At 34.4% G+C, this 12,130-nt stretch overlaps 1 protein-coding gene across 12 annotated transcripts in view; it reads left to right on the forward strand.

The window, feature by feature from the left end:
• Positions 1-12,130, forward strand: part of UNC79 (unc-79 subunit of NALCN channel complex) — a 133,872-nt gene that overhangs the window by 12,359 nt on the left and 109,383 nt on the right. For 11 of the 12 annotated variants that reach the window (XM_087922119.1, XM_087922118.1, XM_087922120.1 and 8 more), the window contains 5 exons: positions 3,321-3,625; positions 6,010-6,180; positions 9,375-9,467; positions 10,416-10,471; positions 11,770-11,899. In XM_087922119.1, coding sequence (XP_087778245.1) covers positions 3,321-3,625; positions 6,010-6,180; positions 9,375-9,467; positions 10,416-10,471; positions 11,770-11,899 — 755 coding nt within the window. The remainder of the gene's footprint in view (positions 1-3,320; positions 3,626-6,009; positions 6,181-9,374; positions 9,468-10,415; positions 10,472-11,769; positions 11,900-12,130) is intronic. The other variant, XM_087922122.1, reaches the window with a different exon arrangement.

The following is a 12,130-nucleotide window of genomic DNA, read 5'->3' on the forward strand; positions in this document are numbered from 1 at the left end:
GGGAAGAAGTCAGCATGTAGGGAAAAGCAGACGGAAGAAAAGCCATTCAAATATGCCTCTTCCACTTATATCAGCAAAATCTCTTTGGATCCCAGTCCTGGAATGGAGGGAACCATTTCAGTTGTGAATGGAAACTAGTCTGTATTATAAATACCTTCGAGCAAGTTATCCTATGAGATCTAATAGATTATGGTTCACTCTGCATTAATATTCATATGAAGGAAAGAATAGTTCTGAAAAACAACAGAAGAGGATGAAGAAACAGAGTGTCTTATAGATTTTACTGTCCACAAAATGAAAGGCTCCTTCCATGTATAGAAAGCATTTATCCTTTTTTCTTATTGGAAACAAGCAAGGGGTAGAGAGTGTCTTGTAAATCCACTAAAATTATTGTTGACAACATTAGTGGAAAGGAAAATAAAGGAGAGAGTTTGAGGAAGTATATAAAATGCTGTGTTGGTAAACACATATGTAAAAGGAACAAGATAGGACATGAGTGTTTATTGATCAGAATGGCTTTATATCAGCACAGACTTCATATGCCTCTGGATATTTCTTTTTAAAGAATATGAATAAAAGCATGATATTGCCCTCATATTTTGCTATGAGACTTTTATTTGGCACCAGTTTCATTGTGGAAAAAAGGATTGACCTAGAAAAGCTTTTGACCTGAACTTTATGTTCTCTTGTCCTAAGAGAATATATGAGAAGAAGAATTATGGGAAACAAGCCAAAACATAGTTTTTACCACTGAGATATTTCAATAATAAAATTCATTACACTTTTAGGAAACAGACTGGACGAGGGTGGGTTACTGCATGATGGGATTTGTAGTCTCTGGACACAACAGTTCCATATTGAAGAGGACAACCTTGAGTCAAAAATTGGCACTGAGTGCACAATATATATGAAAACTAAAGCTCAATATGATTATTGTTGCTAAATAAAGTGAATAATTTAGTGAAAATCAGAATGAAAACTAATAAGACAGCAAGTAGAAAGGTACAGCACAAGTGATCAATTAAACAACCCTCCCTCCTTTGAGCTGCAATTTTAAGCTACTAATCTAATGTAATAAATAGACGCTAGCATCTTTTATCCCTACATTTCTGTTTATTACAGTTAACATTGCTGCTAGTGTAATTTATGGATATGTTGCATTTAGATGATTTATTGGTTTTATTTTATTAATTACAACTGGATAATAGTTAACTAGAAACCAATTTAGGTGAACTTTTGTACAAGGCACAATAAACATTTTAGAATTTAAATATGTTAGTCCAACATACTCTCCAGCTACATAGATTATAGCTTTGGGGCTGGGTCCAGCCTGCAGAGCAGTTCCCCTGAATTTGGTGCACACCAATTGTGTAGGCCCCAGAATTCCCAGGAAATGACAAACTGAGAATTCTGAGTACTGTTATACTAACTAAGCTTAAGGGCACCAGACTGGGGAAAGCTGCTTTGTATTTTGGAGGAAAAAAAAGAACACTTGAATATACTTGTACATTTATAGATTGCAGCACCATAATATGCTATCTATATCCTAGAGCTATCTGTAACTTTCCCAGTGCTATCTTGGAAGAAATCATTTGGGAATATTTGCTTCTGAATAATCAAATTGTTGAGTCTAATAAAAGAGGAACTTAAAAAATATTAAGATATTATTCAACACTCTTCTCAATAACCATTGTTGAGAAGTTAATTTCTCCAGTATGTAGAAAATTAACCATAGTCACAATGATAAGTGATTTTTCAAATAGTTGCTCTTTCATCACACAAAGATTAATGGATGTGTAGTTTGGTGTAATGTAAATACACCTTTTATAACTTAATTCTCTAACACAAATCATTTTTGCAAAAGTGGCGAATATCTGTAGCTCGGGTATAGAATGAGGGTGAAGGTTCATTCTCCAAGTTTGTGGGTTGGTTTCCAAATGTTTCACTACCAGGCTAAGTAACATCTTCAGTGGAGTTTAGGGAATCCTAAAGAAGTTACCTAGCTGGTAATGAAATTTTCGGAAACAAACCCCCAAACTTGGAGAATGAAACTTCATACTCGCAAATCATTTTATACTAAAGTACAAAAGTATTTATTTATTATTGAGTATCTTTAGCTTTTCTGATTTCAATAGGAGCCAAGGTGTGTTTAAGATCATAATGCTAAACTTACTTATTTGGTGTCCAGTTAGACTACCTTCTGATTGTTGTTATACTCTTTCTGCAAGCTTCAGATTATAAAGTACTATACTAGTTAGATTATGCCCTTTTAATTTGTTTACTTAGCAGCATTTTTTAAACAGTTATTTCAAAAAATTAGCATAATTTGATTAGGGGGATTGTCAGAAGGCACAGCAGTCTATTTTTTGCTTCCCATGAAGCTTTTCTTTTATTCTAAATTATTTTTCCTTTAGTTTGTAAGTTCATTAAATAATGTAAGTAGCAAAACAATGAATGCTAACACCTTTTCTGCTATGCAGTTATATATAACTGGGAATGCTTGCTTAGTCCTTAGAAAGTAAACACAAAATAGAACAGCATTGTTTCCTCCCTGCCCCCAATTAAAAGCAGACACAAATTATCATTCTCATTAGCTCACAAACATATGCTGCAGCCCATCAATTATATATTATTTTAAAGCTTACCTAATGTAGTTTAGCTAACATTTTAGAAATATATATTATTTCTAAATCCATGTGCCTGTTGAAATCTCATTATCTCAGATGATACTGAAAGACTGTCATGAAACAGTATCATGTATTACATACAGACATTATTTTAATGCAATAAACATGTGATTTTTAAGGTTCTCTTAACAAACACACATGTTTATTTTTTGCTAAAACATGTTTCTGTAAGTGTCACACCTATCTTTTGCCAGTATTTTATCTTTGGTTTTCCAATCATGAGGTTCAAAATGTTTTCTCAATATTTATTTGATAAAAGGTCAACAATTCAAACAATTGACATGGTGCTGCGGTAGTTTTTGTTTTCTGTAACAAATCACATCCAATTCTAGAACTGTAAAACATAGGTGTGCCACTGAAACATGCATTTTTATATTTTTGCTCCTTATGAACCAGATAACACATGAGATGCAATGGAAATTTCCCCACTTGTAGCAATTTTTGAACTGTATTTCTCCTAAGCATGGAAGTAAATGGTTGCTAGATTTTTCAAGATGCCTTAGTATTGGTAGAGACTGCATCTCATGTGGGATGTATCTGGAGTTTTATTATTTGTTTTATAGTGTCATTTCAATGTAATGTGCTGTTCTTTGTGTCTTTGTTGTCTCTTTTTTTTCTTTGTCCCCCCAACAGCATTTTGTCCCGCACAGGGAAGAAGGAGAATCAAGATGCCTCCAATTTGACAGTGCCCATGACCATGTGTCTTTTTCCTGTGCCATTCCCACTCACCCCATCTCTAAGACCACAGGTCAGTTCCATCAACCCTACTGTTACTCGCTCCCTCCTTTACAGCGTCCTGCGAGATGCTCCTACTGAACGAGGCCAACAAAGTCGGGATGCTCAGTTATCTGACTACCCATCATTGGACTATCAAGGACTATACGTGACATTGGTGACTCTGCTGGATCTAGTTCCTTTGCTTCAACATGGTCAGCATGGTGAGTGAATTCTTCTTATAGTCAACACGATACATAAAGTTGATAGGTATATGCAGGCTTATTTCAAAATATCTCCAAATCAGATGCCTTCAGATGTATTTGGACTAAAGTGACCATATTCCCAGCCTACAGCCTGTTAACCATACTACCTCTTATTATAGATTTTTTTGTAGTCTAGCTAAAGTCTGGGAGGGGAAGGTTGGCTTAATATTAATTTGCAAAACTTAAGTCATTAATTGCCACAGATATAAATGTATACCTGTGTGTGAGTACATAATCACACATGCACATATAGTATATATCGAATGCAGAAATGGCTTGTTGTGGTTTCTTTTTATAAGCTATATTAAGTTTGTTTTGGATTTTACATTAATATTTTAATGTAAGAAATACAGTAAGAAATTATGTAACTGATTTTCGGTAATAATAATCTGAGAGTCTCAGTAGATTGACAAAAATATCAGAGAAGTGACCTGGAAGCTTCAGGGTTTCCATATCTGCATCTGGAATAAAAACTAAGCAGCCTGAAATTGACACACATGCACATATAATATTAATATATGTGTGTGTATGTGTATATAGTGTGTGTGTGTGTGTGTATATGTGTGTGTATGTATGTATGTGTGTATATATATATATATATATATATATATATATATATATATATATATATATATGGCATTCAGCTTTGTTGGGTATTTTCCACGTCATTGTAGTTGTGCTTTTAAAGTTGTAGCACGCTTTCGGCAGAATCTCATCTGCCATCATCAGGCTTCTATAGCCTGATGATGGCGGATGAGGTTCTGCCAAACGTGCTACAAGTTTAAAAGCACAGCTACAATGACGTGGGAAAATACCCGAACAAAGCTGAATGGCATACATGTAAGTACCCGCGAAAACTTAAGAAAACATATATGTATGTATGTATGTATGTATTATATATATATATATATATATATATATATATATATATGTATATATATATATATATATATATATATGTATATATATACACACACACACACACATATACATACACACACACTATATATATAGCGTGTGTGTATGTGTTTGTGTGTAATATATATATTACATATAGCAATATTTGCAAACTTTGAAGCATGCAGTATTCTCCTTGCATTTTTGTCATTATTTCTTTTATGTGAAAAGTGTGTGTATCAGCTCATATGTATTCTTGCCACATGATCTGAATTCCTTTTCATTGATTCTTAAATGTAACCAACATTAATGACAATGTATAAAACATTTTAAATAGTGATACCACTTTAAATATTTTGTATATAAATATATTTGATGCATCAGATCAATGTGACAGAAGCATAGCAGTATTAATTGTCTTCAGTGTAAATTTACATTCTGAGGACATGATGAAACTAAGATTTTTGTAGTAATTGATACAAGTGCTATAACTGAATTGAAACACATTTTGAAATGTTAGGATCATATTTAGCTGCACTTCCAGAAATCTCATGGACCAAAAGTTTCTTAGATATTATTGTAAAATGTAAAAAGCACTAGATAGGTTCATGTGTTGGCTGCAATACTAATACTAATTTCATACTAATTTAAATTGGATCAACTTAGTAATTAAAATCAACCATAGATACTCAGAATGTAGAATTGCTATTAGTTTCTGAACATTTGGGCCTAACAATGGGCACTTGGATTGTTGCTCAAGAGGATAGAAAACTGGTTTTCTTTTTTTTTCCTTCAGGCAAGGCTGCTGTAGCCATCTTTTATTAATTTGTCGCTTTTCAGATTAATGTTGTGACCTGCAATTTAGCATAAGGTGTTACCAAATAAGTTAGCAAGAAATATCCTTAGGTGTCAGTACCAGGAGCGTTCCACATAAAAAGGTTGGATCCCATCATCAGCTTTCAGAAACAGTTCAAGGATCTTCTGGATATGAATTGTTTCTTATCAGCTTTTGGAAGTGCAAGCATGACAGTGCATGAGGTGATGCTACAAAGTGGGCAGACAAGAGTTTAAGAAATTTTCCTGGTCTTTGGTGGAGGTCTTTGGTTAGTTTTGGTTTTAGGCTACTTTAGGGCATAAACTCTAAACTTCTTGCCACTTCTCGTACCTTCTACCATTGTACTTAGAGGGTACTTCATGGGTGGTTGAACAGCCTCAGATTTCTTCTTTCTAGTAAGTAATGATAGATCAGGCAATGTAGACTTATTGAATGTAATGTTTCAACTCTAGTTTTATTTTTTATTTTTTTGCACTATCTTCCTTCACATTTCAACCTTTTTACATCTTCTGCAGCTAAATCTAATTAATTCATAAGGACATAAAATAGGGACAGCCCTTTCATAAAGCAATTGTGTATTCATATTGTTTGTTCTTTGTGCCTCTGACAGATCTTGGACAGTCCATTTTTTATACTACTACATGTTTGCTACCTTTTCTCAATGATGACATCTTGAGTACTTTACCGTACACAATGATCTCTACTTTAGCTACATTCCCACCGTTTCTGCACAAAGATATCATAGAGTATCTCAGCACTTCGTTCTTGCCCATGGCAATATGTAAGTAAATCTGGTTGATTTGTATTTGCATGTAAGTAAATCAGGCTTCACCTGTGAAGAAGAATGGCATATTCTTCTGCTTTAGAGGGTTGATTTTTAGAATATCCAAAGAGCTTGAATTCACGGGATGAATTGGCCAAAGGATTCAAAAGTATTCATTTATTTATAAAATTTATTGGGCACCCGTCTTATCATAAGGTGCCTCTGTGTGGATATACATTCATAAAATATATCTATATTAAAACATAAATAAAGTAAAGCCAAAGTTTAAAATCTAAAGACACATTAGGGAGGGCAGGTGGAATCTCGGTAGGTAGGATCTGCTGTTAATCAATGACCTCTAATGTGCTGTTCCCCCACTCATCTCTAGTGTGCTGTTTCTCAGTGGGGCCAAGGCCAACTGACAGAGCTTTAGGACCTTACGAAAGGATGGGAGGGTTGGGGCCAACCTCACATTGGGCGAGGGCAAGATGTTACAGGGGCAAGAGCAACTTAGCTTCCAGCTTTTGTTTTTAATAACTAAGTTCTGTAGATGGATGGTTCTAAGTAAACAGAAAATAGCTTTCCCACAATCCTATTTAAGGACTTTTGAATCTCTTAAAGCTAGATTCCACTATTTCCAGGTGCTACTGGATTGGCCTATTTTGCACTGAAGTGCAAAATCCTCTTTCAAGAAATTTAAAATTCAGAAAAGACAATGCATTTAGGGTTGATATAAGAGCTGGTTCTTTAATTGATAAGAAATCTGGTAGCCATTCCCAAAACAATCAACAAGTTCAGTCTGCCCTTCTCTCACAAAAGAGAGAAATTAATACCAAAAGAGCAGGAGAAAACAAATCAAAACTTTCATCCCCTAATTTGTCTAGATAGATGTTTCTCATTTAAAGGTAGAGTACTTGCCAAAATGCTGGCATTGTTACTCTTTTTTCTAATACATCTTATTAAACAGATTTCTGACTTTTTTTTTCTTGAGGTTTACAGTATTTAGACTGGGTTGCTTGCTGCAAAACAGGTTATCACTTTAGGACTGGGGAGCGCAATTTGATTGCTGTGAACAGTTTCTTCGATGCCCAATGGATACTTTTCCATCTTAAAAAGACTTTCATTAAAAAAAATAAGGTGGCGTGCATTAAATTTAAGTTGCATCTCCAGAGACCCCATTAATATTGGAAAAAAAGAGGGTAACTGCAATCCAATGATTGTTTGGAAGTATGTTCTAATATAGCAATAATATATTAATTGCACCTTATTTTTATGTATATTTTATCCAGAGCTCATATCAAAATACTACTGAGAGAACTTTATTTCTCTTTTTAAATGTCCTCTCAACAAACATTTGATTTTCTATTTCTTTTATTCCTTCCTTTTGTATTCACCAGAATAAGCTATTTGCAATATATGCATTCCTGAAATCATGTACCTTTTAAGTTTCTTTGAGAATCTTCCAGAACTTCTCACCTCCATCAAAACTTTTAACAACGCATCTTTCAAAGAAAAACATCTAAAATAATTAGTCTATAAAATATGTACATTAAGATTGCTATAGAAATAAGCAGACTTTAAAATTGGATGGGAATATCAAGCTGAGAAGCTGAGAAAGAGAAAACCATAGAATTTGTATTGCTAGTATGGTGAGCAGGTATCCTATTTTCTTGAAATGATCTTCTATCTAAAGCAGGATTTGGTGTGCAGAAAAGATTGGGAACTACTGATCTAAATGTTTGTTTGAGGATAGAAATTCTTAGTAAAGCCTGTTTAGTTGCACTCTGGTTTAGAGAAAGAAATGTAAGAAGAAAAATCTCAGGTTTGAAGTTGTCTTTTGCATCTTTGTAGTAACCTCAGTCACTATGGCCTAAACATGTATTTTTTAACTGTATCTATTTTCTAAAAAGTACATAATCGATTAAAATATTTAATTGCCGCCATTTATTTTTGGCTACTTTCATCTATTGGTGGACATAGCATTGTCCAGTTCAGATGCCGGAGTAACACACCATTGTTTACATTTTAAAAAGCTGAAAATATTTTTCTGAAATCAGCTATCCTATGATATGTGTAGTTTGTGATATCACAAAGCTGAAATGGCCTTTGACATTTTAAAGAAATAACTGGAACAGTTATTGTGAGTACTTTTCTCCTATTAGTTTTATTTATTTATTTATTTATTTTCATGGTATGGATTCTTCGTTAATTTAATCAGAGCCATGTGTTTACCTTTTTCCTGGCTAAGCAAAGAAAAACCTCCAGATTTTAAAGTATTTCAAGCATTTTAGAATTCCAGTTTGAGTTACAGTATATATGCGTAATAATGTGTTCCTGTATCAAAGAAGTAACTTTAGCATCATGGTCTTATTTTGGGAGTGGGATGGTTGGTTCAAAAATTAATTAGTTAATTAAAGGAATTCTGATGCTTGGAACTTATTCATATTTATGATGGTTGTAGTGTCTTGGGGTCATATAATCACATTTTGTGACCTTCTGACAAACAAAGCAGAGGTGGTATTCAGCAGGTTCTCACCAGTTCTGGAAAATGGGTAGCAGAAATTTTGACTAGTTCGGAGAACCAGAAAATACCATCTCTGACTGGAGTTTTTACAGTATCCTTCCCCTGCCATGCCCACCAAGCCATGCCCACAGAACTGGTAGTAAAAAAAATTGAATCCCACCACTAAAGCAAAGTCAAGGGGATAGCTAGATTCACTTAACAACCATATTACTAACTTAACAACTGCAGTGATTCACTTAAACAACAGTGGAGGCATCTGCCACAGCAAACCAAGTGCACTATCTGGAGGAACTCTCTAGAGAGACATGAAAAAAAAATAACAATCTTGAACATTTCTCTAGCAAACACTTTGTTTAAGGGAAGAGCTATTCTCTCTGCAGTCTGTGAAAACAATTCCACTGTTCCCCAGAGTAAAAACAGAATTAGGAGAGATGCTTCTATTGGGGCAATTGAAATGATCATTAAGTCAACAAATGATATCCCTATTCACTCACCAAGAAAAGTGATTTTCATTGCTTAATTAAGATGGAGTGAGCCCAGATAAAAAGAAAGTGAGAACAAATTTTTGAAAGACCTGTAATTCCACTGCTGTCATTCTTCAATGACCAGTGAGATATTACGATAATAGCAACTATGGAATTGGTAGAATATTTATTTAAGCTTATATTTTCTCTTGTTTCCTTTGAAGTGGGATCTTCAAGGAGAGAAGGGGTACCAGCTCATGTTAATCTTTCTGCATCTTCAATGCTAATGATCGCAATGCAGTATACAACCAATCCTGGTATGTACTAGCTGCCACGACTGTTTCTTGTAGCAGAACTATTTGAGAGTGCTTTTAATCCCTCTCACTACGTGCTTATTTTTAAAAGTAATTGAAATGGCTCTTTTAACATATCTAAGCCTAGTGCTGAAGTAGCTTTTTTGGTGCTAATTAATTTCACAATGATGCAAAGGTACATTTAAAGATCTGGAAAAAAGGACCATAAGCTCAATTTTAACACCAGGAAATGGGACAGTTTTTTTTTTAATCACAATTTCTTTAGTGATAATTGTTAACAACTCTGAAGTTCATATTAAATTTAGATTAAAAGGTGTTGATTGCTTCATATTTCACATTTGGTAAAGTTCGTAATGATAAGGCCTGCTTGGAAACAGATAAATTTTGCCTCCTTCTGTTTAATTAATTGATTACAGGTAAAGAGAGATAGAAGAATGGTTATATTAGTTATAATAAATGCTTCATGTGGGCATCTATTCAGTTACTATCTATGGTGGGCTTTTAAACAAAACAAAAAAAATACCTGAGCCTAATGTTTAATTAATTAAATTTCCATTTCTATTATGTGGGTATGTTGTTGAAAAGAGGGAAACATCATCAATTGATCCCTATGTATTAAGTAGCTGGTTACAGATGTTCCTCCTGATAAAAAGAAGGCAGTGCACAATGGTTAGCAGCAAGGCATTCAGACAGTAGCAAGGTCTGCTAGGGTAAAATAATGCTTGGTTATTTTGGAAATGGTCTGCTTTATTTATTCTCCATTTATGTCGGGGTTGCGCTAAAATCTCTGGGGAGGGGATTCAGGTTGCTAGCTTTTGTTTTAATTGATTATCCAGTTTAACTTTTGAATTCTCACAAACTATTTGATTTGCCAGAAAGTTAGTAATTAAACAAGAAATACAGTATTTGTCATTTAATGAAATTTGCGTCTGTTTGTCTCTTCTTTCCTAGTGTATCATTGTCAGTTACTGGAATGTCTTATGAAACACAAACAGGAAGTATGGAAAGTAAGTTTGGGACCAGATGGCTTTTATCGAAACAGTACTGTATGGTGATTAATAAGTTAGTAACTTTGAATTACTAAATCATTTTGAAACTGCACTTCTAATTTCTTTCCTGAAGTTACAGAATACAGTTCCATTGTAGACTGACATAAATGTATGCATGTATTTTCTCTGTTTGAGGCTTTCCACTGAATTTTAGGTAACCATAAACCAAAATGTGGAGAAGAAACATTGTTTCAGTCTTTTAGCAGAACCATGTATGATACCGGCAAACTTCTCTTCCATCTGCTGTCCCTCCACCCACCATTGCCTGTCTGTCTCTGGGCTTTTCCCCATGGTTCTTTCTGACCATTTGGACTCGCTTGTTCTCACAGTATTGGTAGATTACAGATACTCCATCAATTTATCACCAGTTCTATTGTGGTTATCTGAATTTGCAGCAAACTTAGCCCTTGAGGAATTTATTGGCAATCCATTCCATTAATGGGGGCTCCTGCCTTATCTTGCCCTCTACCCCCGTTGCCTTAGCATTAATTAGGCAACATTTTCCCCCAGCCAACCCATATTCCTGGAACTTAGTAGAGATGTTGGGTCCTTTAGCCTGGCTTTTTGATGGATCATCTGTTTCTTATTTCTTCAGTTTTTCAGATTTAATATGTTTTTCCTACTTTGTGGAATGTTGCTTGTGGCCCAGAAAGAGTTGTACCCCTCTAAATTAGAATAATAACAAGCACTACTATGTTAGCAGAAAATGTTTGGGGAAAACCCAGTATGGATTTTACATCTAAAGTTTGTGAGCAAAGTTCTGGAACTGTAAACAAATTCATGGACTGATTTGGAGGCACCTTGCTCCTTAAATCTAAGTTTCTATTCCCTGTTGCTGTGGTATATAAGCATGAAAACAATAACAGTACATTCAAAAACAAAAATAGTCAGTGAATGGATTTCTATAGATAGATCAGAGTAGAACTTTGGTAATATCAGTGGTAATTAATTTTATTTAAATATTTGAGGGATGAAGTATTCTCAGGAAAGAGACAACATTGCAATTGTATATATGACTATTGAAATAAATAAGTTCTATGTATCAACCAGTATATAGAGTACTGGACAGGATTTCAATGCTGTGCATGTCTACTTAACTCATATGTGCCATTGAGTTCAGTGAGGCTTATTCAAGTCTTGAGAAAGATCATTGAATTGCTAATTGTTTTGACTTTTCAATTACTTGTGTCTCACTGCACTTGTAAAGGCTGCCATTGCCTGAATTTAAATGTGTTACACCCTCTGACTTCCTCTAGGATTTGCTATATGTAATAGCATATGGCCCATCTCAAGTAAAGCCACCTGCAGTCCAAATGCTTTTCCACTACTGGCCCAACTTAAAACCTCCTGGGGCAATAAGTGAATATCGAGGACTACAGTATACAGGTAACTGAGATAATAAAACTATGCATTAATGCTAATACAATTTATTGGCAGAAGTTATCAATAATGTCACTGAGATATAGTTGTTTTTTTAAGCATTGACTCCTCTGTATAAAATGTTCATCACCCTGTAATGAACTCTGGATTAGAACTTTTGAAATTGAAAAATGGTGAAACTAAAGATAATTTTCTAGCTTCCTAATTAAGGAAAGCAATTCTAGTTGTTTCCAAACT

This window comes from Pseudonaja textilis, chromosome 1 (genome assembly GCF_049901715.1).
Source record: "Pseudonaja textilis isolate UNSWEBS1 chromosome 1, rPseTex1.2, whole genome shotgun sequence".
Lineage (NCBI taxonomy): Eukaryota > Metazoa > Chordata > Lepidosauria > Squamata > Elapidae > Pseudonaja > Pseudonaja textilis.